This window comes from Hyperoodon ampullatus, assembly GCF_949752795.1.
Source record: "Hyperoodon ampullatus genome assembly, chromosome: 19".
Classification (NCBI taxonomy): domain Eukaryota; kingdom Metazoa; phylum Chordata; class Mammalia; order Artiodactyla; family Ziphiidae; genus Hyperoodon; species Hyperoodon ampullatus.
The window spans coordinates 13,768,853-13,795,068 of NC_136932.1; the positions used below are offsets into that span (position 1 = coordinate 13,768,853).

The window sequence follows — 26,216 nt, forward strand, 5'->3', positions numbered from 1 at the left end:
ATCAGGCCTGGAAGGGCGGTTTTCTCAGGGCAGGCTCAGGATGGTGGGGAGAAAGCTGTAACTGCTCCCTGCCCAGGCCCCCAGGTTCAGGCTGCCCAGCCACGGCCCAGCCCTCCCTGCTCCTTCCTCTCCCTACATGGGATCTCCACCCCTCGTGCTCTGCTGCTGCCCTGGAAGCCCCGCAGCACTTTGCATTCATCCCTGATGTTCCCTCCCCTTCCTGATGTTAATAAGCAATTTTTTTCTGCTGTTATATATTTTTTAAACATTTTATTTTATTTTATTTTATTTATTTTTGTGGTACGCAGGCCTCTCACTGTTGTGGCCTCTCCCGTTGCGGAGCACAGGCTCCGGACACGCAGGCTCAGCGGCCACGGCTCACAGGCCCAGCCGCTCCGCGGCATGTGGGTTCCTCCCGGACCGGGGCACGAACCCGTGTCCCCTGCATCGGCAGGCGGACTCTCAACCACTGCGCCACCAGGGAAGCCCCTTCTGCTGTTATTTGAAAACAAGACACAAACTATTTTTCCCACCAAGATGCTCTACTCCTCACCTTCCCCCCATAACAAGATGAAATCTATGGAAAATTTATTCCTGTTTCCTTGCCTCCTGACCACCTATCATGAGACCTCAGGAAGGATTCTATCCCCTGACTTCCTACCCCCAACTTCCAATCTTTTAGAGCTAGCCTACTGATAGACTTCCTGACAGCATCCATATCAAGGATCTTTATTCAACACTTACTTCCCCCAGTTCCAGAGAGATTATCACTACCTATTTTTCACTACATGTCAGCATGCATGCAAGTATATGCACACAAACCACATGTATGTGCACGTGTTTCTGGGCACACATCTGCATGTGTGTCTGTGCACAGATATGCATGCATGTATGCACATGAACTCACAAGTGCATCCGTGCATGTGGTGTGCATATACGCACATGTGAGTGCACACATACATATGTACACGTGCACACATGCAGGCATGCACATTGTACACATCTCTGTGTGTGGGCGTGTACACATGCATACATACAGATAGGAGGTGGGGGAAGACAGCTCACCACTGCTCTCCTGGTCCCTTTACTTCTCTGCCCTGAAAACTGGGTTCTGTCTCATTCTTGTTTACTAGGAGGCCTCTCTGGTCCCCTTCCTGGCTGGGCTCAGCGTGTCCAACTCAGGTGCTGGCACATGAGTCCAGCGAGCAGTCTAGGCTCTCCGAAGATGCTTTTCCCCAGCCTCTGCAGGCTTCGGGTCACACAAGGAGCCCAATGTCAGTCTGAATCTTTTTCCTTTGACAGCAACCGCTTTCTCAATGAAGCTTTGAAAATCTCTTCCTTACCCGTGGGGTTTAGATTTATCAGGATGGGCCTGGGCGGGGCCTGTCTTGGCCTCCTGCCTGGAGCTCTCTGGGCCTCGCATGCCTACATCCCAGGATCTTCCTAGAGATGTTCTATTATATCTGTCCAATGGTCCTGGTCACACTAACCACCTGTCGCTTTTGCTCCTCTGGGACTCCATCCACAACTGAGGTCTAAGCCTCTCATTTTTCCTGTGTGCTCCCTGCATTGGGAACGCAGTAAAACTTTTCTTACCAAAGTATAGTTGATGTACAATATTATATTTTACAAGTGTAAAATATAGTGATTCACAACTTTTAAAGTTATACTCCGTTTGTAGTTATTATAAAACATTGCCTATATTCCCTGTGTTGTATAATATAACCTTATAGCTTATGTTATACATAATAGTTTTTACTTCTTACTCCCTTACCCCTACATTTTTATTCCCCCCACACACTGGTAACCACTAGTTCACTCTCTATTTCTGTGAGTCTGTTTCTTTTTTGTTGTATTCACTAGTTTGTTGTATCTTTTAGATTCCACATATTAGTGATATCATAGAGTATTTGTCTTTCTCTGTCTGACTTATTTCACTTAGCATGATACTCTCCAAATCATCCATGCTGTTGCAAATGGCAAGATTTAATTTTTTTATGGCTGAGTAATATTCCATTATATATATATATATACCACATCTTCTTTGTCCATTCATCTGTTGATGGACACTTAGGTTACTTCCATATCTTGGCAATTGTAAATAATGCTATGAACATTGGGGTCCACGTATCTTTTTGAATGTGTTTTTGTATTCTTTGAATATATACCCAGGAGTGGAACTGCTGGGTCATATGGTAGTTCTATTTTTAGCTTTTTGAGAAACCTCCATACTGTTCTCCACAGTGGCTGCACCAATTTACATTCCCACCAACAGTGTACAGGGGTTCCCTTTTCTCCACATCTTCATCAACATTTGTTTTTTTGTTTTTTAAATTTTTTATTTATTTAATTTTAAAATTTTATTTATTTTTTGGCTGTGTTGGGTCTTTGTTGCTGCGTCAAGGCTTTCTCTAGTTCCGGTGAGCAGGGGCTACTACTCTTTGTTGCGGTGCGCAGGCTTCTCATTGCGGTGGCTTCTCGTGTTGCGGAGCACAGGCTCTAGGCACGCGGGCTCAGTAGTTGTGGCTTGTGGGCTCTAGAGTGCAGTCTCAGTAGTTGTGGCACACGGGCTTAGTTGCTCTGTGGCATGTGGGATCTTCCTGGATCAGGGATTGAACCCGTGTCCCCTGCATTGACAGGTGGCTTCTTAACCACTGCGCCACCAGGGAAGTCCCTGTTGGCTTTTGCTAAAATCATAGAGCATTTGAAATTGCGGGTGCTCTGGAAAATCTAGAATCGGATAGCCTCTCTGGGCCTGTTCCTGCATCTCACAAGGATGTACTGATGATCTCTAAGGGAACAATGCAAGTTAGTATTCCTATGGTTTGTCAACATGTAGCAGGAGCAGAAAGGAGGAGACTCACCCCCTGGGTGCTCACGTGGGAGTCAGCTGAGGATGGTAGTCACAGGGGGCGAGCTTCCCTCCAGGGTGTGAGCCTGGGCCACAAAGCCCCTCCTTGGTGACCCTGGGCTGCCCCAAGCTCTGGTCAAGGGGAAGCCACAGGTAGACATAATTTGCAAATGACCCCGGCCCCTGACCCATTAATTGGCTCTTGCCGGTGACCTGTGACCTGGGGCAGAAGAAGAACAAGTGACCAGGACCAGCCAGTAGCTGAAGGAGGCACAGCAGGGAGGTCAGGGGAGCTCAGGGGCAGAAACTACTGGAAGCCAGAGTAGCCAGCCAGAGGAGGAAGGAGAACAGAGGGAGTGGCTGGGAGGTGTGGGGTCACCATGAGAGACTGCAGCCAGGGGACCCAGAGCAGCTCCCACCCCCTGCCCAGCCCCAGGTCAGGTGTCCTTCCAAGGACATGGGCACATGCACATGCCTCTTGTTTCTGGAGATTGGAGTGTGTATCTATCCCTCTCCCCCAAAGAGTCTGACAACCCTTGGAGGGTTGACGTGAGGTCGGGATGGGAGAAGGGAGGTGTGTGCTCTCAGGGGACAGGAAAATGCAAACCTCTGCAGCCCGATGCCAGCCCTGGCCTGACCTCAGAAAGCACAAGGGCTTCGTTCATGCATGGGGCGTTTGGGCATAAGTGTGGGGTACGGGCTTCTTTTTGGGGTGATGAGAATGTAAAATTGACTGTGACAATGGTTGCTATATACTAAAAACCATTGAACTGTACACTTTAAATGGGTGAATTGTGTGGTTTGTGAACTCTGTCTTGATAAAGCCACTCACACAGGCACACAGTCACACACAGCACAAGCCCAGGAATCTTCTGCACACCAGGACACACACGGTCTCAGCTTGCTTCCTTTGCGCTCTGCTTTCACATGAGGGCAGAGGACAGGCTGGGCATCCCCTCCCCTCCAAAGCTTCCTCACCTGCCCAGGAGGTCAGAGGGGGTTTGGGTTGAAGCAAAGGGGACCATGTATTTGGAACTGCATTAAAATCGCGATGCCAGGTGGAGTGGGGATGGTCTGTGGAGAGACGTGGGACCCTGACAGCAATGCACAGGGGATGGAAAGAGGTAGCAGGGACCAGCTGGGAGTCCAGACAATGGGGAGGGGCCTGCAGGGACGGGATTCGGTGAAAGGCCTCCAGCCCTCCAGCCCCCACCCCACAGGCTTTTGGATAAGACTTACCTTCTGTGGTTTCAGATTAAAATAAAAAGACCCCGGGCAGGGGTGTATAGGCCCCCAGCCCAGTTGGGAACACACCTGGGGCATCCTAAGTGTGAGTGAGTTTTGAGGGGGGAGCTGGCACAAGCCAGTGTCCCTGCTGGAAGCAGAATCATGAGCCTTGGAGGGGGCGGTGAAACCCACCCTGGCTGCAAAGGCGGGGGTCTGAGCCTGGCAGTTCTGCTTGGAAATGGCCTGGGCTAGGAGCTGGGAGTTCATCCATGTGAGTCATCCATGAAGCCAGCGTTTACTGAGTGCCTACTATGTGCCAGGCGCAGGCTGGGTGTCAGCTTGGAGTCAATGTGAGCTGGGACACTAATGAGGCCATTTCCAACAAAAAGAACACTCACCTATGTGGGAGCCTTCATGCCACATGCCAGCCTTCTGGCCGTGTTATTCCTGGTCCTAACACCATGCTCCAAGGGCGGGTCTAAGACACTGACTTTCTCCTTCTCAAGGTCACACAAGAGCAGGGCTAGGGAACAGAACATGAGCACAGAGAGGATTGCAGTTCTGGAGAGTGTACCAGGCTCCCACTCCGGTGGCCAGAAGTGGGGAAGCAGCTGTCATAGTACAAGCCCTAGCCCTGCAAGGGTGCTTCACAAATGGGAAACTGAGGCACACACAAGGGACGACTATGTGATTATCCTGACCAATTCTGAGAAAAAAAAGAAGCAGGCAGAACCCTGGGACCTGGGGGTAGCCCCAAGAGTTGCAGCTTCTTTCTGAGAAAGGACATCGAGGCCCCAGTAGGGGACTGCTGACCAGCGATCAGCCCAGGGCAGCTAAGGAAGTCGCCAGTCCAGTATTTTCAGGGAGCTGGTGCCAAGCCCCTTTCTGTTTCCAGTCTCCACTCATGGCTTTCTCTCGTGGGGAAACTGGACACTTAGCATATTCTGCCAGCAAGGCTAGTTTTACTAGTTTGGCAAAAATCTTCCCAACACCCTAAGACTGAGAAACTAGGCTAACCACTGTGCATGGACATGGGGTGTTCCTAATTGCCCGCCACTCATTAGCAGCTGATCACGGTTTGCCTTTCAGCCTCTCCTTCTGTCTTCGCACTGCTATGTAATGCTCAGGAATTGATGCCCGCTCCCCCAAATTGACCTCCAACTATTTTCAAACAGGGGCTGCAGTACTGAGGTTGAGTGGTGGAGAGGGAAGACTTGTGAATGGAGAGACCAGGCACTTTCCTTCTCTGCAACCAGGGAAGATGATCCTGAATGGCGGCCCTGGCAGCTATCTCACCCACACCTCTATGTAACCCCTGTGCTCAGAGTAGTATGTTTGTTAGCTGTCCAAAAATATGTATTAACAGCCTGTTTTATGGTTCTTTCTTTTTGGCTGGGGTGGGAGATAGGCCTAGAGAAGCATCGACACGAAAGTCATTCCTTCTTGGTTCAGGCACCTCTCTGAAGACCCAAGGCAGACTAGATGAAAACATTGATCCAGTCTCCAGGCAATGGAACTGGAGAGGCAGGCAATGCAGGCCTCACCCTCTAAAAGGTGGTAGTGTCACCCTCACCCTTCAGTCTGACACCAGGCCCTAGGACGGCTCCTCCTTCAGTCCTAGGCTTGAGAGTGCGGTAGGCCTGGGACTTACCTCATAGGGTGGGAAGGGAACCGCACAGTGCAGGCCCCGGCCAGCCCAAGAGACCTGTGCACACTTGTGTCCCCTGTAGCCTGGCCTGTGTCACTTCCCACAGGCACCGGTGCAGGGAGGACGGCCCCCTCCTGGAGAGTCCCGAATGTGCGGGTCTGGGGCCTGGAGGGACAAGCTCTCTCTCCTCTCTCCCTCCAGCAAAGGGCACTGCCTGTGTGCTTGTCCCAGGCTTGTCGCGAGGAGACGCTGGCTTCCCAGACACCTGCGGGAACAAACGAAGACCCTGCGAGAGCACGTGAGTCCTGCATGCGGAAGGGGGCCAGGCAGGGGGCTATCGGCCCGGGACTGCTGCGGGGAACAGGGGGTAAGGAGAAGAATGAGGTCCGGCCTGGCCTGGACGTCCGAGGGTCGCGAGGATGAAAAAGAACGCTGGGCTGCGGGGCGGGGGCCGGGGGGCGGGGGCCGAGCCCCACCTGTCGCCCCGCCCCGCCCCGCCCCGCCCCGCCCTGCCCTGCTCGGCCCCGCCCCTCCCGCCCCGCCCCTCCCCAGCCTGTCTTCCGAGGCCCCGGACCCGCCCTAGCCCCGCCCCTAGAGCTGTGAGGTCCCGCCGCCGACCAGTTGCCGAAATCGAGGCCCCGCCCCTTGGTCAGCGCGGCCCCGCCCCACCGGGTTGCTAGGGGAAGTGACGTCACAGCGCGATGGCGGTGGCTCCTTCCGGCAGCTGAAGGGGGTTTAGGCCCGGGAGATCCGAGTCCATCCGCGGCGGGGAGAGGGCAAGCGGGGTGAACAGGGGCCGGAGCAGGGGCGGCGGCGCTCAGACTGTCCCATCCGTCCCGTATTGAGGCGTTGGGGGCGCCGGGGCGGCCGGAAAACGATGGTGAAAGCGGGGCCGTGAGGGGGGCGGAGCCGGCAACCGGACCCGCAGTAGCGGCAGCAGCGGCGCCGCCTCCCCGAGCTCAGACCCAGGAAGCGGCCGGGAGGGCAGGAGTGAACCGGTCGCACCGCCGCCACCGCCATGGAGCTCAGAGTGGGGAACAGGTACCGGTTGGGCCGGAAGATCGGCAGCGGCTCCTTCGGAGACATCTATCTCGGTGAGGCGCCCTTCCCCGCGGATGGGCAGCCCCAAACTGGCGTCCCCCGGCCCCGGTTCCGCTCCGGCCCCCTCCCCGGCGACCCCGCCCCCGGCGCCCTCAACCCCAGCCCCAGCCCCGGGCATCCCCTCCGGCCCGTGGCGGTAAGCCGCGTCCCCGTCGATTCGGGCCTCCCAGTTCCCCAGGCAGGAACTTGCGGCCTTTCCGACCCGCGCCCTCGAGGGCACCTGACTAACGTGCGCTCGCGGCCTTTGGGGAGCGGCCGGGAGCCTCGGTTAGGCCCTCGCTACCCGCTCGGCCCGCCCGCCTTGTGTCCGCTCCCGGTGTCCCTCCATGCAGACAAAGGGCCGTCGGCGAGTGCGGCCCCCGCGTCCTGCGGGCGCGAGTAGAAACCGGGGCTGGCCGAGGCTTCTTCGGCGCTCCTCGCGACGATGCAGCCCCGGCTGACCAGCCCCTCTGGCCCGGGGTCTGGGCCGTGGACCGCAGGTGGTGCGCAGGGTCGCCTGGGGGCCAGTAGAGTGGTTGTTGAGAACATGTTGCGCATCCAAGTTCTGTACTAAGTACCTCGGCTTAAACGAGAATGACATTCAGGTGATTCGGGACAAAGTCAGCGCTAGGGTGTTGGGAGAATTAGAGGCAAATAAAGTGGCAAAGGTCTGCTCATGAGCTTGTCCTTTTGCTATGAAAATTCTCCAGGTAGACTGGAAAAAAATGGGATTAGAATGTTCTGGATTGTTTCAGATTTACAGTGAAAGAATGCGCACATGCACGTGTGTGATAAAAGGTTGGCTTGAGTCTTAAAGTTGGAAGTTTTAAAAATATAAGCGTTTCTCAGAGAAATTGTGTGTAAGTTACTCCTACCCCCGCATTTGGGGACATCCAGCCTGGCCCGCGATGCATGTGCAGAGGGACTGTCATTGTGCAAGTTTGGGGGTGAACATGCTCTGCTTGCGCAGCCCGCTCTGGTGTTTCTGTTTGGCTGGTGTACTTGTCAGGGAGGGTCAGGACTAGATTTGTATGTCAGTAATGCTTCTGGTTATGCCTTTCAGATGGTCCCAAGTGTGTGTGCTCACCGCCCCATCCTTGCCTCTTGTTACCTGGAGAGGATGCACGACCTCCTGGGCTAACAGCGTAAGAGGATTCCACACTTAGGGTAGTTTATAACTGCTTTTGGTACCCTTACCCTACAGTGTAATCCTGTCACATCAGTATGTGCTTTACTGCCCTGCTGAGTAAAAACACACTTTAGAGATACTTGCATTTTACTATTTAAATATTTATGTCCAGTAGTCAGCAGTTGCCTTCTCAGCAGTGTTTTGGGAGGCGAAGTGCTGGGTAAATGCAAGCTGTTTGCCTTATTTATAGAACAATAGATTTTGGCAAAAGTTTTAACTCAGGATCTAGGAGCTGCACTGAAAAACCAATCTATTAGCCACCCTTACACAGATACGAAAAAGTAGATATTTTGAACCTTTTTGTTCTGTGGTCTGAAACCTTGCCAGACAGTTTTCTGCTTTCTGAAGCTGCGTTCAGACAATCAAATCGTGGAACGTTGTCACCAAGTCATTCACAAAGAAGTTGAGAGTTTCGTGGGAGACCCTGAAAGCTTATTCACAACTGTGTCCTTTGGGCCTCACCTTGTTCTGGGCACACCAGTGGTGCTTGATCCAGCCAGACATGGGCTGACCGGTCCCAGAGGGGTCTGTCCTCAGTTTCCTCCTTCATGTTTATCCTAAAATGGATAGACTCTGGCTCTCGCGCCCTAGTTATGAGTACCCACATGGCCCACCCACTGGAGTACACTTAGAGTTACTTGTGTGCGGTTGGGTACAACCGATTCGGCGTTGACTCTTGGCCCATGTGGTGGTCCCTTCAGGCTACATGCTACCCCACTGAGGAAATGTGAAGTGGTCTTGTTAGATTGAGATGTGACTGGAAAGGTGGGTCAGAGGAAGCTCACTATATACTGAAGTTAAGGGTCACAGATGACCGATCCAAAGACCATGGGATGGGTTGAGTCTTCTGTACCATGTTTTTTTTTTTTCTATTTGTTAGGCAACTAGTCGTTAGTTGAGGAATTCGGTCCTCATCTTAAAAATCGTTATGTTCTACGTATTCTAGTGTGACAGCAGTTAAAGTCGTTCCTACTACTGTCATTTTGCTATAGGTCAGAATGCTCTTAACTCCTCCTTCTTCACCTTGGTTTAAATGTGGGGTTTGGGGTCTTGGATTTCCACCTGTGACTTTCTAGTGCTTTCAGACGTTTGAAGCCGGGGGAGGGGGAAGAGAGAGCTGTCCTTCAGCTTGCCGAGTACCTTATGGACCAAGAAGGCCCGGTGCTAGCCTCCCTTTCCAGCAGCCTGCTGTGCTGACATGAGCATGTGGCAGTGTGCCCTGCAGGTGATTCCAGTCCTTCCCAAACAGCGTGAGCCCCCTGTTCTCATGGAGTTCTGTTCTTGTCCCATGTCTGTCTGCTATAGGTGGTGGCAGTACCTCGGACCCTCCTCCCTGCCCCCCATTCATGATTGGTAGAATGGAGGTTTTCTTCCTGCCAGCTGTTGGCATTTGTACTTGATCCTGTTGCTCTGTCAGTTTATCGGAGGATGGCCTCATCTGTCCAGCTGTTACCCAGGTGGACTGTGTGGTTTGGCTTCATCACATACACAAATGCTTTTGGGGAGCTAAAGCTTAGTAACCTCTTCATATTTTTGATTTTCATGTTTTTCCCCTCGCTGACTTTCATTTCTCTTCCGTGGCACCTAGCAGGGTGTCTGGCACACAGTAGGGGTTCCAAAATGGTGGCTGGCTGGCCGGGAGAGGAAAGCAGTTGCCTGTACGCAGCTTTCATAGTCACGTGCCTGTGTCCTTTAGGGTGATGGCTTGAGTGTTTCTAGATACCGCATCAGCTGCCTTCTCAGTGGTTGCCCTGCGAGAGTGCCCTTTGCCCTGCTGTTCAGAGGCCTCTCCCTATTTCTTTGTCGATAAGGCAGTCATCAATGGGAGTTACCTTTTTGTACCAGGACAGGGTCAATCTTGGGGTTAAGTTCATTTATCATCTGCGTTTGCTCAACTTGAGGGGCATAATTTTGTTTTCCTAGGCCCAGCATTAATCTGTGTCTAAACATAGACTAACATCTTCGTCTAGTGAGGGGGAGCTCCTGTCTGGCACTGGAGCTGCACAAAAGAACTGAGGTTGTTGGGTGATAAAAGACCGCACTATAAACAGACACTGAGTAAACATGATGTGCCACTTGGTTTTGACTTGCTCTGAATCTGGAACCCAGAGCTCAATAGTATCTTTCAGATTTTTGTTCCCCATCTAGAAGTACTTCTAGAAGTTACCTGTTGTGAAGGACCAGGTTTTGTAATTTCCATTCTGTGGCAGATCAGCACTTTTGTAAAATAGGATTAAAATGTTGCAGCAATGTCATGTTGCTATCAGAGCTCCTGGGTGCTTCCTCGCTGTCCTGTATTTGTCCCCTTGTGGACTGGTGGTAGTTTGAGGACAAGACTTGGAGCAGCACTGCCAGTAGAACACAGGGGCTGCTGTCAGCCAGGGGAGGTGGGACCAGGACTGCAGGGCTACAGTGGTGGACCACCCCAGTTTTGCTCAGTGGTCTCTTATGTTTGGTTCCCATGGAATACCCAGAACTTGAAGCGCTGCTGCTTCACCCAGTGTTGAGGACCTCTCAGAGGAGGCAGCCTGCGTGTGTGCTGCCCTCAAGGCTGTTTGGCAAAGAACCCAGGCTCTCCTCTTTGAGTCATCAGACTCAGGGCAACCTTCACAACTGTGATGCTGTAGAGGGCTGTTTCTGTTTCCAGGTGTGATCCTGGGGGAAGTGGGCTCTGTTTCCAGGTGTGATCCTGGGGGAGGTGGGCTCTGTTTCCAGGAGTGATCCTGGGGGAGGTGGGCTCTGTTTCCAGGTGTGATCCTGGGGGAGTTTGGCTCTGTTCCTGGTGTGATCTTAGGAGAAGTGGTCTTTGTTTCCAGGTGTGATCTTAGGGGAAGTTGGCTCTGTTGCTGGTGTCATCCTGGGGGAAGTGGGCTCCTTTGCTGGTGTGATCTTAGGGAAGGTTGGCTCTGTTGCTGGTGTGATCTTAGGGAAGGTTGGCTCTGTTGCTGGTGTGATCCTGGGGGAGGCTGGCTCCATCTGCTGGTGTGATCCAGGGCGGGGGGGAAGCTGGAATTCATATTGTGTTCCAGAGTTGCCTGTGGTCATTTGTCCCCAAGACTGTCCGTATTGCAGGGTGACTCAGGTGTTAGCTTTACCAGCCACAGTACAGTGGAACCAGAAGTGTCCTCAGCCTTCTTGAAGGTGCTAGTTCAGTAGGTAGCCTGTGTGGGCCCAGGCTGTGTTGTCACTGAGAACCTGCGTCCTGGCACAGGTGACAGGGCTGACATAGTTGGAGGAGCAAGAGTGCTATCATCAGAGGCTTCTCTGCTCCTGCTTTGGGGTGGGGGGAGTTGCTGATGTAACGAGTAAGGTGAGTCATCTGTTCCTCATGGGCTGGTGAGTTCAGTTCAGAGTGCCAGGTCCTCACAGGAACTCAGAGTTCATTTTTCGTTTGCACAGTACATTTTACAATGAAGTAATTTCTCTTGTAGCTAGATAGATTATCCCAGCCTCAGGGAGGAAGAACAAAATGTATTACCTGTCTTTCTTCTGAATGCCCAGGAGTCTTTGTGGAATGGTAAATGGAGTTCTTAAATTTAGAATGGTCACTGGGAGTTACCAGATAGTGGTTATTCCCATGGAACCCCAGCATTGGTGACCGGGTTTGGATCCAGGCCCGCTAGAAGCAGCCGCATCTCAAGCAGCTGTCTGAGCAGACTAGAGGAGAAAGTTTCTCTGTCCTTCTTGGGCAGTTACTGGGTTCATGAATATCAGCAGACAGCTCTCCTGCAGGTCGTCATTGTTCTAATGCTTGCTGACCTTACTCTGCCTTTTATCCGGGAGTCTTAACATTCTCTGTAACCAGTAACCCATTCATCCCACAACTCCCTCATGAAACAGACTGCTGGTCTCCCTGCTGAACTCAAATGGTGAGGGAAACTGAGTCGCCAGGGACTGGCAACATTGCTTTGCCCAGCAGGATGGGTCTGCGTTCTGTCTGGGCTGCTGGAGCCAGTGTTAATTCCTTCACGAATAACCATAGTCCTGGGAAGGATTAAAGTGCTTTATACTTAGAAGGAGCTGGTGAGGAGAGCAGGGGGTAGCTAGGTGTGTGCTTTCTAAAGACTGCTTTTCCCATTCTCCCCAGTGAATGCTCCTTGAGGGAGGGCTTGTAGCATAGCTTTGGGTCAGATTGGAACTCGGGAGCATTCGTGTGTGAAGCATGGAGGGGTAGTGGTTGTCACATTTGCAGGCCCATCTTGTAGTAAAGAAGAGGACGGCATCTTGAGGTTAAAACTCTAATCTTTAATCACGATCTGGTAACCAGGAGGTGGGAGCAGATGTATTGCTGGTTTTAGCACAAAACTAGCAAAAGGCGGGGCTTCCCTGGTGGCGCAATGGTTGAGAATCCGCCTGCCGATGCAGGGGACACAGGTTCGTGCCCCGGTCCGGGAGGGTCCCATATGCCGCGGAGCGGCTGGGCCCGTGAGCCATGGCCACTGAGCCTGCGCGTCCGGAGCCTGTGCTCCGCAACGGGAGAGGCCACAACAGTAAGAGGCCCGCGTACCGCAAAAAAAAAAAAAAAAAAAAAAACCTAGCAAAAGGTGAGTGACAAGTACACGTTGCATAGATGTGATTAGGGCTTTGAAAACAGAGCCCAGTCCTGTTCCAGTGTCCATAGGAGATGCACAGTATGTCCTGGTCCCTGGGAGGGGAGAGGTGTGCTGGGCCTCCCTGGGCCTGGCCTGGCCTGTGATAGCTGAGTGATGGCTCCTGCCGTGTCGTGGGAACCGAGTCCCCTTGAGAAGCGCCCTGCTGTATGCGGCTTGGTACCTGGGCCACACAGACTGGGATGGGCTGAGGCCATGTGGGAGTTCAGTGGAAACCCAGCCACCCCTCTGGAGAGAGGCTCGCACACACCCGAGACCTGTCAAGGCAGCGTGGAGAAATGGGGCCCACATGGAATGTGTTGCCCTGGGACTCCCCACTGTCTGGCTTTGGGTGGGTGAATACAGGGCTGAGCAACAGGCTGGATGAGAAGGTTTAGACCAGATGGGGGTCCTATGGAGAGAACTGCATACCCTGTCTCTCGGTCCCCTGGTGATCAGAGTAGAGCCGTATGGAAGTGGGTGATGTAATACCAAATAAGACTTTTCTGTATGTGTCAAATATTCCTGTTTTAAAAAGTGAAAATAGGGATATTTTCCCACAGGGGTTTATCTACCACTGACACCATCTTGTAGTAGAAAGTGGAGTGCATCCATCACCTGGTCCTCCTTGGAAGATTCAGATAGCACTCATTGTTTCTCCAGCATGTTGTAACATTGGGTGAGGTGGTAGACACCAGACGATTAACATTTGTGATTTTCTTTTCTTTGCCAAGGTACGGACATTGCTGCAGGAGAAGAAGTTGCCATCAAGCTTGAATGTGTCAAAACCAAACACCCTCAGCTCCATATTGAGAGCAAAATCTACAAAATGATGCAGGGAGGAGGTATGGTCTTTACCTGTTAAGAAAACCAAGGTGGTGTTTGATGAGGGAGAATGCAGATGTCATGAATCACAGTCTGGTTAATTAGGAAAAGGGGCAGAAGCGTTCATACCCTTGACCCCATCCTGTGGCTTCCCTTCAGATACTGCCTGTAGAGGGCCTCACTCGACAAAAAGAAACATCATTTTATGCTTTTTGCATAAATATTCTCTTCCTTAGTTTCATATTACATACTGGTGTCTTTGAATGCAGACTTGTATGAACGCTGACCTGGAGCTTGCTGCTGGTCCTCCTGTGCCGCCTTGGTCATGCCTGCAGCTCTGCAGGTCGTCCCCACAGACTCTCCTGAGTGAGACCCCTTCTAGCTCAGTTACTGTCCCCATTCTGTGAAACCTCCCCTTGGGCCTGAGGGTACCTGGTATCAGAGTGCCCATCCTGATTTCAGAGTCTACCTTTTAGAATTCTCTGGACTTTGAGATTGTTTGGCTAATGGAGCAGGAGGGGGTCTTATTGGGGGTCTCAGAGTCCTGAAGACATTGCAGCATTTTGAAGGGTGTGCCTGTGCTGCTCCCCAAGAAGCTCAGGAAGCCCAGGCACAGCCCTGAATGTCTTGAGCTTTCTCTGGGGACAGGGCTTCGTGTGTGAAGAATAGCTGTGTTATTTCCTTTTGGATACCCTTCGAAGTAGAAGCCCCCGTGATACTTTCATAGTTGGGGGGGTGGGGGTGGGGAAGGCTCTTGGCACCTTGCCAAAAGAAAGCTTGTCTTCAGAGTGTGTGTTGGTCCTTTGGTCAGGTGGAAAGGGAGGACTGGTGATGTGACTTCTTGACATCTTTGCCTCACAAAGCAGTTTAATCTGTGGTGCTTAATATCAGAAACCAGCATATCTCAGTTGACGTAGCACAGGGTGTCTCTTTAACAGCAGATATATCTTAAAGCAACACAAACAGTCCTATGAGACGACTGCAGAAGGGGGTGTCCAGTGCCGCTCGTCCTGGGCATTATGGGACCAGAGCAGGCTGTGGGTTCTCAGATGGCACATAGGGAGGAAACTCCCTGGCCCGTCCTGTGCCCAGGGAGACGTTGGCAGAGGACCCTGCCAGTGTGTCTGTCCTCTGGCGGCCCTCAGCAGGGTTCTCAGGTATCAGGGATGGTCTACACAGCTTTTAAGGTGGTGATGAGTAGGAAGAGGTGACTTGGTTTATGGCCTTCGTGGTGGGAGGAGCTTGGTGCTGGGGGTTGGATGAAACCTTCTGACTGAAAAGCTTGTGTGTTTGAGGAGCAGCATCTCTGAGAACTTGGAAGCTGGGCCCCCAGGGATGGAGGGAAGAAGAGCTGACACCCAGGGAGGAGCTGGTATAGTAGATTGAGACTCGGCAGAGGGGAATTTCCCTGGTGGTGCAGTGGTTAAGAATCCACCTGGCAACGCAGGGGACACAGGTTCGAGCCCTGGTCCGGGAAGATCCCACACACTGTGGAGCAACTAAGCCTGAGCGCCACAACTACTGAGCCTGCACTCTAGAGCCCGTGAGCTACAACTACTGAGCCCGTGTGCCACAACTACTGAAGCCCGCGTGCCTAGAGCCCATGCTCCGCAACAAGAGAAGCCACCACAACGAGAAGCCCGAGTACTGCAACGAAGAGTAGTAGCCCCTGCTCACCGCAACTAGAGAAAACCTGCACGCAGCAACGAAGACCCAACGCAGCCAAAAAGAAAGAAAGGAATGAATAATTTTTTTTTTTTTTTTAGGGCTTCCCTGGTGGCGCCGTGGTTGAGAGTCCGCCTGCTGATGCAGGGGACACGGGTTCGTGCCCCGGTCCAGGAAGATCCCACATGCCGTGGAGCGGCTGGGCCCGTGAACCATGGCCACTGAGCCTCCACGTCCGGAGCCTGTGCTCCGCAACGGGAGAGGCCACAACAGTGAGAGGCCCGCGTACCACAAAAAAATAATAATAATAATAATTTTTTTAAAAGACTCAACAGAGGGAATTCCCTGGCAGTCCAGTGGTTAGGACTCTGTGCTTTCACTACCAGGGGCATGGGTTCAGTCCCTGGTCAGGGAACTAAGATCCTGCAAGCCCTGTGGCGCAGCCAAAGAAGAAAAAACTCAACAGGAGTTTGGTTTAGAACAAAGTCTCCTCAGAAGCATAGCCGTTTGTTGTGGAAGCTGTCTTCTGCATGGAGGACAGGGAGCAGCATCCTAGGTGCCAGTAGCCCCCCGCCCCCAAGTTAAGATGATCAGAAATGTCTCCAGACGCTGCTCAATGCCCTTGGGTGCACCGTCGCTTCCTGTTTTGACCCCCTGCTTTAGGACGTAAAGGATCACTTGCTCTCCTGGTCTTCCCATGCCCCTTCTCTAGGATCCTGGAAACCCACTGGGATTCCAGAAATAGATCTTCTCCTGTCTGGCCCTTCCCCACGCATAGGTCAGGTTTTACTCCTGTTTCAGATACACACTTGGTATAAATTTCTGTTTTAGAAAACAACATTCTGTCCAGGAGAGCAGAGAGCACCATCTTGCTGCTGTTCCGTGAGCTCGTCCTAGCCAAGATAAAGCTGGGATGGCAGAGGAGATAGAGGTCGGCTCTGCCCAGAAACCTCACAGCTCTGCTGTTGACCAGCCTTCTACATCCATCTCATGTGGGTGCATCTCTGATCGTGGCTCTTTTTATGTTAAGTTCTGGGCTTCGTTGCAGGTGCTTGATATTGACGGCATCGTAGGAGAAAGCTCGAAGCCCAGGGCCTGCCTTGCCCTCTCTAGCTCGTAGTACAGGGTTGCCTGGGATGCTGCCTCGTGATGGTGGCCTTGCAGTGCTTGGCTAGAGACAGCTGCTATGCTGGGTCACTCAGGTCCCCTAGGGGAGGGGTTAGCATTAAAAACAAAAACATGTTTTGGGGGTGGATGAAATGGGTGAAGGGGTTCAGTTGTATGGTGACATTTGATAACCAGACTTATTGTGGTGATCACCTTTTATTAGTGTATACAAAGATTGAATTGTGTCGTACACTTGAAAGTAATATGTTATATACCAGTTTTACCTGAATAAAAACAAAAAACACACGCTAGTGTCAGGTATTGTTAAGAGCGTTTTTAAACATGTGGGCACGTTCTACGCCACACAGTCATGTGCAGTGGGTATCATCAGCCTCGTGTAACAAATGAGGAAACTGAGGCTGTGTCCAAAGGACACAGATTTGAACTTGAGCATTGTAGGTCCCAGGCCACTCCTGCACAGCGGCCCTCCATGGCGGTCAGGGATCACGAAAGTGCCCCAGGGCTTCCCTGGTGGAGCAGTGTTTAAGAATCTGCCTGCCAGTACAGGGGACACAGGTTTGAGCCCTGGTCCGGGAAGATCCCACGTGCCGCGGAGCAACTAAGCCCTTGTACCACAAATACTGAGCCTGCGCTCCACAGCCCGCGAGCCACAGCTCCTGAAGCCCGGGTGCCTAGAGCCTGTGCTCTGGAACAAGAGAAGCCACCGCAATGAGAAGCCCGCGCACAGCAACGAAGACCCAACACAGCCAATAAATAAATGAATGAATGAATGAATGAATATATATATATATATATATATATATAATTTTTTCTTTTAAAAAAAGAAGAAGAAGAAAGTGCCCCAGGTCTAATTGGAGCAATAGATAAAAAACCTGAAATAGCAGAAATAATTTTAAGTTAATTACGTTAGTGAAGGACATGGGTGGACACCAAGTTTTTATCAAAACAGAGTGGACTGCCGGGCAGAACCTAGAGGCTAAGGCTAAGGCTGCGCTTCCCCATCCTGATAACCCCACAAAATGTCTTTAAACCATGTCCTCCTTCGGGAAACTCCAAGTGGAGAACCTTTGTTTAGTTCACAGCTGCTTCTGGTCAAGGTTCATGGCGGGTGTGGGACAGGAGTGTGGGCCCTTTGTATCAGAGAATCCAGGCCAGGGGTGAGGGTGGGAGCTCTGCGCTGAGGGTGGGTGGATGCCGCCAGCAGCGTGGCTGTGGCGCCACCAGTGAGTAGAAACAGGCAGCTTCACCCGAGTTCACTCTCTCTCATCTCATGTGCCTGTCCGGTTCCCGCACTGTATTTCAGACAATCACGGTCTTTTTGCTATGAAGTGTTTTACAGTACTTAAGAACATATGTAGCTCGTGGCTATCAAGAATACTAAAGTGAACCCCCAGGACTCCCACCTTCTTGAAAGAGGGAGCAGGACGGCCCTCAGCACCTGTGTGCCCACCCCAGGTCGCCCTCTCTGCAGCTGCCCAAAGCCTGTCTCCGCATGCCCTTGCCTAGTTTGTTTTTATTTTTATTTTTTTAATATTTATTTATTATTTGGTTGCACCGAGTTTTAGTTGCGGCAGGTGGGATCTTTGTTGCAGTATGTGAGATCTTTTAGTTTCGGTATGTGAGGTCTTTAGTTGTGGTGTGTGGGATCTAGTTCCCTGACCAGGGATCAGACCCGGGCCCCCTGCATTGGGAACACAGAGTCTTAGCCACTGGACCACCAGGGAAGTCCCGCCTAGTTTGTTTTTAAAGTTTTGATTCCTCGTCATCCTGCAAGAAATTGGTTTTTAAAAATCTAATGACGGGGCTTCCCTGGCGCAGTGGTTGAGAGTCTGCCTGCTGATGCAGGGGACACGGGTTCGTGCCCCGGTCCGGGAAGATCCCACATACCACGGAGCGGCTAGGCCCATGAGCCATGGCTGCTGAGCCTGCGCGTCCGGAGCCTGTGCTCCGCAACGGGAGAGGCCACAGCAGTGAGAGGCCCGCATACTGCAAAAAAAAAAAAAAAAAATCTAATGACATTGTCCAGAAACATTTGGCCGTTGTATTTACAATTGTTTTAAGGTTGAATTGCCAAACGCTTCATGAAAAATTGTATTTGTGTTAATACTGAGTCCCCATATTTATATTGAAACTTCCCGCAAATCAAATGGAAAGCATTTAGCTAGCACTCTCCCTCATTTTTCACCCCCAAGCATATGTTTTGGTATCTTTGGACTCGATGAGGGAAAAAGTATCAAGTGTTCAGAGCTGCACATAAGAGTCCAAGTGACCCATTTCCCATATTAAGGGCATGTGGGCAGGAGCAGCTGGGTGTCCCTGGCATGACTGCTCGCCTGGGCACAGGGCAGCACTCTGGTGGCTGTGTGTTTGACCTACAGCCTCACATGTCCTTCCCCAGCCCCAGGAGCAGCACTCTGGCGGCACAGGTGCATTTTTAGCTTCCTGGTCTCACTGCATCAGATGTCTGAGGTTACAGAGCAGCAGTCTCTGCACAGGCGGCGGGATTATTCTCGTGAATGGCTTTTGAGCTGATTTCTGCCTGGGGCCTCAGCACTTAGTTTACAGACAGTCTGCTTAGGATGAAGCAGGCTACACAGCATCCTCTTCTGGCCAGAGAACTGAGAATAGGAGGACCCTGCTTCTGTTGTGTCTTATCTTAGGGTGATGAGGTGCGTTGGTGTTGCCAGTAAGAAGGAAGGTGCTGCCAGTGAAACAGACCGTCAGAGCAGACGAGTGGCAGGTCCGCGCCCCGTGTCGTCCCAGTTCATACTCTTTTGAATATGAGTAATACAGTCTTGCCGTGTGTGTTTACGACTTTCTTTTTTGATCCACTGTGTTCCTGAGGTTCTTCCATGTTTGACACAGTTGTGGTTTGATGGGTTTCATTGTTGTTTATAGACTCTTGTGTCTCCATAAACAGTCCTCCCTGTGTTGAAGAGCCCTGGCTAGCTTCTAGTGTTTTGCTCTTAAGGATGGTGCCTCAGTGACTCCCTCACCACGTCTGGTGCAAAGCCTGTTAGTGGAACTGCTTTCCATGAAGCAGGCAGGTGCTCGGCCTGCAGGGTGGCACCCGGGCCACAGGGATGTGTTCCCAGGTGGTATGACACATTTACCTTCCTGCCTGCACAGCCTCAGAGCTCCTGTTGGATCCACACCATCTTCAGCCTCGCCATTACCATTCCTCTCCAGTGTGTCATGGGGTGTCTCAGCTAGCACAGAAGCTAGCACAGAAGGGAGAAATTTTAAAAATTTAAAAAATTTAAAGGATGGAGAAGGAAGAAATAAAACTTATTTGTGCATGATTTAACTTCCTACATAGGAAACCCACAAGACAAGTTAGAGCATTGAGCCAGATAGCTTAAGATCAAAGGATAAAATCAGTTCCTTTCATTACACCAATAACGGTCAGTTAGGAAATGTAATTCTTTTTCCCCTCAGTATGAGTAAGTCTTTATTCATTGCATTTGACAGGGAAAAGCGAGGGGAAGGGCCAAGATGTGTGACGGGACTTGGCGAGTGGGAAAGGAAGTGCTGGCACGGCAGAGTCAGCCACTGAGTCTTTGTTCTCCAGGCCCCAGGGCTTAGTCTCCTGGAGTTCGGGAGCAAGGGGAGGGGAACAGGAGAGGACAGACTCCTCCTTCCTCGTAAATTCAACGTTTCAGACCAAGCTTTGGTGTCTAGCCGTGAGCATGGAGTTATATTTCTGTTTCATGTTGAACAATCATGTGGCCACTTTGACAGAAATTTCTTGCACTTGCACAAAAGCTCCTGAGTGACTCCGAGATACATTCATCTTTCCCTGCTTGGTCTCCCAGCCTCACTTTCTACATAGAAGGCCCCCCCTTGCTTTTCTCTACCCAGGGATTTTTTTTAATACTTATTTTATTTATTTATTTGGCTCCTCTGGGTCTTAGTTGTGGCACGTGGGATCCTTATTGCCGCATGCGGGATCATTTAGTTGCGGCGTGTGGGACCTTTTAGTTGTGGCATGCGGGATCTAGTTCCCTAACCAGGGATAGAGCCCGGGTCCCCTGCATTGGGAGCACGGATTCTTAACCACTGGACCACGAGGGAAGTCTCTACCCTGGGATTTGAGATTAAAGTAGGTTTGATCCATCCAGTTACAGCAGTGTGTTTGTCATGAATCATGTCAAGGAACAGTCTTGACTTGGAGTTGGGAACAAGGGATGGAGTGTTTCTAGCTGCTTCAGCACTTTTGCACAAATCACTTAAGAGTTGTAGAGACACCACACAAGCTAGATGTACAGGTGTGTGGGCTTCTGGGGGGTTGGGGGTGGAGGAGGGAGTAGAGTAGGAGTCAAGTTTTAGGACAGATTTGGTCTGAAATGGGGGAAGGGGCACGAAAGAAAGGATGGCTCAGGACCCCTGTTTTGAGTGGGGCCCTCCCCAAGTTTATGTTTCACATTCTTTGCCTGGTGCACAACCTTTTGTCTGGCTGTTCTTTGAATACAGTAGGAAGTTTGTAAACAGTGAAACCCCAGAAGAACATGGAAAAAGACCAACACATTATATTTACACCAACTAGGCTACCTAGCGTTCATTTTCAGATCAGTGGCTCATGAAGTCCTATGAAGCCTCCAGTAACTAGAAGGGCAGCAGCTGGGGTGACAGAACCCGGCATCAGACATACGTCCCCCCAACCCATGTGCTCCAGTGCATCCACCCCATTCCAACACCACGAGTCCCAGCCTGTGAACTGAGCCCTTTGTCCTTCACCTGCTGCAACACTGACCATTGCTACTGCGGGCAGGATGCTGGCACCAGGCACTAGAGAGAAGCCCTTGCCTGTGGTCTCGAGAAGCCGAGGCAAGAAACCCCCTGTTAAAGCTTAAGGATTTTGGTCTTTGCTTCATCTGGCCGGTTGGCAGCTTGGGGTGGGTGCAGAGGTACCCTTTGAACCCTTTTTTTATGGATACACAGGAACCCTAATGAAGGATCGGGGAAATGAAGCAAGTCTGTGCCTGGGGTTGGAGATCCGGCACTGGAATCCCTCACCCAGCCGTGCCTTCCTCTTGGCGCCGGCACCTGGGTCTGCCTGTCCTGACCTGTCCACGGCATGTTTCCTGTTGAGGCTGATTTCCAGCCTTCCAGTAGGAGGAGATCAAGTCATGGGGCAGCAGTTAAAACCTCGTCTCCTGTGGAACATTGAAGGTGGAGGGGTTCAAGAGGACACACACGCAAGCCACCTCTGATCAGGAAAAGTGAGGTGATTCAGTAGGCTCTGCCCTCCAAAACATTGTTCTCCTTGGTAACAGAACATCAAAAGATATTCCTGCTGTGCAGTCCTGGAGCTGCTGCCTTCTGCCTGGGATTGCTCAAGGGCTTGAGAATGCACTTCCTGAGACTAAAACACACAGAACGTTTCTATCAAGGAGAAAGTTAAAATGCAGAAGATGGGTCACTTGCACACAGCTAGTGCAGTTGGCATCCTGAGAAAGTGGGACCCCAAGGAGCAGTAAACAAGTGGTGCTGGCTGCAGGGGGGAGGGGGGTTGGTAGCAGGTCCGCAGCTGTCGCCAGCCACCCCTTTGCCTGTGCTCTCAGCCTGGCGTCCTGTCCCAAGAATGGGTCAGGAGGAGGGGAAGCCCTGCCTCAGCCCTGAGAGACTCTCCCAGAGAGCAGTGGTTTGTGCTTTGGTCTTGTGCTCAGTCTTCTCACGCCGACACAGGAAGTGTTATTATTACATAGCCTTTAAAAGGAAAACACTTCCCTATCCTGGCCGCTTTCAAAAGCTGGAAATTTGGGGGTGGAGACCAATAAGTATGCAGGTTCTGGAGGGATTTCCCCCATGCCCTCGAGCACTTGCATGGAGCATGGTTGGCGTTCCTCTGTCTCACCCCTCCCCCTGGCAAGAGGGAAGTGGGTGGATGCCGTGGTAGGGGTGGCAGTGCCCCTACCCACCCTTTCCCTGCTTTTGCCACTATGTTCCTCAAACCTTGTGATCGTGAAAAGCGCCACCCACTGTGGCTCAATTCTGCCCTCTGGTGCTTCTCACTCCCCGCACAGAACACCCACCAGGACTGGTAACTGGAGAGACTCCAAGCCCTTGGGGGACTTCTGAAAGGTCAACTCCACTGCTTCTCCCTCCTTCAAGCTCTGGAAGCCCTCTGTATGCAGCTGACTCTGGGGCTCAAAGACATCCACTTGGAGGCCAAGTGTGACCCCAGTGGTTGTGGATAGGAAGCTGAACCAGGTGCATGGTGACCCACTTTGAGGTGCCAGTACCTCACAGCAGCTCTGCTGGCTCCTTGGAACAGCTGCCTGCAAGCAGCTGTTGGACACAGAGCCCACAGTAGTGGAGCCCAGATCCCTGGTCAGGTGGCTGCTGGCCCCAGAGGAGTCCAGAGGCCAAAGTTTCATTCTTAAATACTGTAAGTATAGAGGAATAAATCCTAAGCCAAGTGTGACCTGCATGCAGAAAAATTTTAAACTTCATTGGAGGGGCTTCCCTGGTGGCGCAGTGGTTGAGAGTCCGCCTGCCGATGCAGGGGACATGGGTTCGTGCCCCAGTCCGGGAAGATCCCACATGCCGCGGAGCGGCTGGGCCCGTGAGCCATGGCTGCTGAGCCTGCGCGTCCGGAGCCTGTGCTCCGCAACGGGAGAGGCCACAACAGTGAGAGGCCTGCGTACCGCAAAAAACAAACAAACAAAAAAACCAATAAACTTCATTGGAGAACGCTGATGAGGACTCAAGCAAGTGGAGATGTTCTGTTCATGGAGAGGAAGGCTCGGCAAGATGTCTCCCAGAGCTGCTCAGAGGGCTCAGGAGATTCCAGTCACAGTCCAGCAGGGCTCTCCTCCCAGGGACAGGCTGACGGATCCGCAGAGCAGCGAAGGGCCAGGTTGACTGAGGTGTAAATGCCACACTCACAGAAAGCACTAGTGACGACCCAGCACCCACTTGGGTGCTGGGCTTCTAGTATCACTCCCCACCGAGAGGAGCCCAGATTCCAGGGCGAGGCAGGAAGAAGGAAGGCGAATCTGGAGCATGTGGCTGAAAGGAAAGAAGTGCTCGGACACTGACGGGCGTGAGTCCACAGGACACGGGAGAGAGCTTGAAGTGTCATCTGTTGCCCCAATTTGGGACAGTTGAAGCCTCAAAATGAACAACGGATTATAACACGTGGAGGAAACTCTCACTCTCACCAATATGGTGTTGGAAGTCCTAGCCTCTGTAGTCGGACAAGAAAAAGAAATAAAAGGTATCCAAATTGATAGGGAAGAGGTAAAATTGTCATTATATGCAGATGACATGATACTATATACGTACATATATATATATATATAAAACCCTATATATGGACTCCACACAAAGACTACTAGAAATGATAACGAATTCAGCAAGGTAGCAGGATGTAAGAGTGACATACAGAAATCTGTTGCATTTCTTTACACCAACAATGAAATATCAGAAAGGGAAGGTAAAAAGACAATCCCTTTTAAAATTGCATCAAAAAGTATAAAATACTTAGGAATAAACCTAACCAAGGAGGGTGAAAGACTTATATGCTGAGAACTGTAAAACGTTGATAGAGGAAATTGAAGATGATTTAAGAAATGGAAAGATATACCATGCTCTTGGATTGGAAGAATGAATGAATATCATTAAAATGGCCATACTACCCAAAGCAATCTACAGAGTGAATGTGGTCGCTATCAAATTACCTATGACATTTTTCACAGAACTAGAACAAATAATCCTTAAATTTACATAACACATGGAGGAGGGGAGGAGAATTCATGAGTCCACGATGACACACACACACACACACACACACACACACACACACACACACACACACACACACACGTTAAGCTTCACAGAGGCAGAAGGAACAATCAGAAATGGAAAGTCACCACTTTGTGGGCACTTATTATTGATTGGTTTAGACCGTAATCAAAGGTGGATGCAAACATACAACTTCAAGTATTGACACTACCCTCAAAGCTTCATCCACAGATTACTTATTAATAACAAAGACGGGAATTCCCTGGTGGTCTAGTGGTTAGGACTCTGCTCTTTCACTGCTGAGGGCCCAGGTTCAATCCCTGGTTGAGGAACTGAGATCCCATGTGCCCCGCATTGCGGCCAAAAAAACCTTACAATAACAGAGAAAAGTACCTTTTGGTGGAGAAATCTGGCAGATTTCCATCTGACAGGTCATCAGAACCAGCCATCAGGCAAATCAAATTTAGGACTGTTCAAAATTGACCTGAACTCTTCAAATATGTCTCTGTGATGAAAGATTTTAAAACTGTTCTAGACTTAAACACGGCAGTGCATGGTCCTAGATTGTACCCTGGGCAGGAGGACTAGCCTGAAGGACGTTACTGGACATGCAGTTGGGGAAATGTGAGTGTGGACTGTGTCCGTCTTTGGAGTGTCAGGTGTGGTCACCTGCAGTGTTGTGCCCCCCACACTCCAGACACAGAAAGACCCTCGTGGGCACAGAATTCTGACTTCAGTGGAAGAGGTGTTACGGTCAGTGAGGGGGGCCTTGTGAACACACAGTGCTGAGGTCTCTGGGAGTCCTGCCTCCCCTCACTCCAAACTCCACTTTCAGGTGGATCAGGTGACTTCAGTGTGAAGAGGAAGACTAAAACATTTTGATTTGTTTAAATCAGCGTTATTGGGGTGAATCAAACTGCATGTGTTTTGAGTGTGTGATTTGAGAAGTTTTGCCTGTGTCCTCTCATGAAACCATTGCCATAATCAAGGCGGCGAACACATCCATCGCCCTTCAAAGTTTGTTGGGTCCTTTTGTGGTTCCTCTACCCCTGCCCTCTGTCATCTGCTTCCGTCGCTGTAGGCTAGTTTGCATCTCCCAAAGTTTCCTGTGCAGAGAGTAGTACTGTGTGTTCTTTCCTTGAGATTTTGTGTGTGTGTCAATGGCTACTCCCTTTTATTGCTGAGAAGTACTCCCTTGTGTGGGTAGTTTCTTTGTCCCTGCACCTGTTCATTTGGGTTGGTTCCAGGTTTCAGGTACTCCAAACAAAGCTGCTATGAACTTTTGTGTAGATATTCATATGGACGTTCATTTCTTTTTCTCCTGAGTAAGTGACTTGGAGTGGAATGGCTGAACCAAAAGTAAGCGAATGTTTTTCCTCTTTAAGAAACTGCCAGACTGCTTGTACTTAGTTCCCACCAGCAGCATACAAGGGCTTTGGTGGTTTGAGTCTTTCAAATAACTTGTTTGTTTTATCTAAGTTATTGAATGTATTGGCATAAAGCTGTTTATAATATTTCCCTACTAGACTTCTAATATTTGTAGAATCCAGTGATGTTACCTCTTTTTTTTTTTTTTTTTTTTTCTGGCCGCGCCATGCGGCTTGTGGGATCTTAGTTCCCCCGACCAGTGATCGAACCGGGCCCTCAGCAGTGAAAGCTCGGAGTCCTAACCACGGGACCGCCAGGGAATTCCCTCTCATTCTTGATGTTGGTAACTTGTGCCTTCTCTATTTTTTCCCTGATCAGTCTGATTAGAGATTTATCAACAATCTTCTCAAAGAAACAGCTTTGGTCTCAGTCATTTTCTCTGTTGTTTCTCTGTTTTCTGTTTCATTGGTTTCTGCTGTGATCTTTTATTTCACTTCTGTTTGCTTAGGGTTTAATTAAGTATTTTCTTAAGGTGGAAGCTGAGATCATTGATCTGTTTTCTGTAGTATAGACATTTCGTGGCTATAAATTTTCCCCCTACCATAGCAGCATCTCAAATCCTGATGAGTTTTCATTTTCATGTAGTTCAAATGCTGATTCCCCTTTTGATTCTTCCTTGATCCATGGGTTATTTTGAACTGTATTATTTAGCTTCCAGATATTTGGGGATTTTGCGGAGAGCTGTTGTTTATTTCTAATTGAATTCCACTGTCTTCTGAGAACATACATTGTATAACTTGAGTCCTTTTTAGCTTTATTGTTTTATGTCAAGAATGTGGTTTGTCTTGATAAATGCCCCCTGAGAAAAAAAAGTGTGATCTACTGAGAGGGGTGATT

The 26,216-nt window shown here is 50.7% G+C and overlaps 1 protein-coding gene across 2 annotated transcripts in view; it reads left to right on the plus strand.

Moving 5' to 3' along the window:
* Positions 1–6,703: 6,703 nt before the first annotated feature.
* The window catches only part of CSNK1D (casein kinase 1 delta), a gene marked incomplete at its 3' end in the record, with an annotated part of 37,472 nt that continues 17,959 nt past the window's right edge, over positions 6,704–26,216 (plus strand). For both annotated transcript variants that reach the window (XM_079724822.1, XM_079724823.1), the window contains exons 1-2: positions 6,704–6,820; positions 13,319–13,429. In XM_079724822.1, the coding sequence (XP_079580948.1) occupies positions 6,745–6,820; positions 13,319–13,429 (187 nt within the window). In that variant the 5' untranslated portion in view covers positions 6,704–6,744. The remainder of the gene's footprint in view (positions 6,821–13,318; positions 13,430–26,216) is intronic.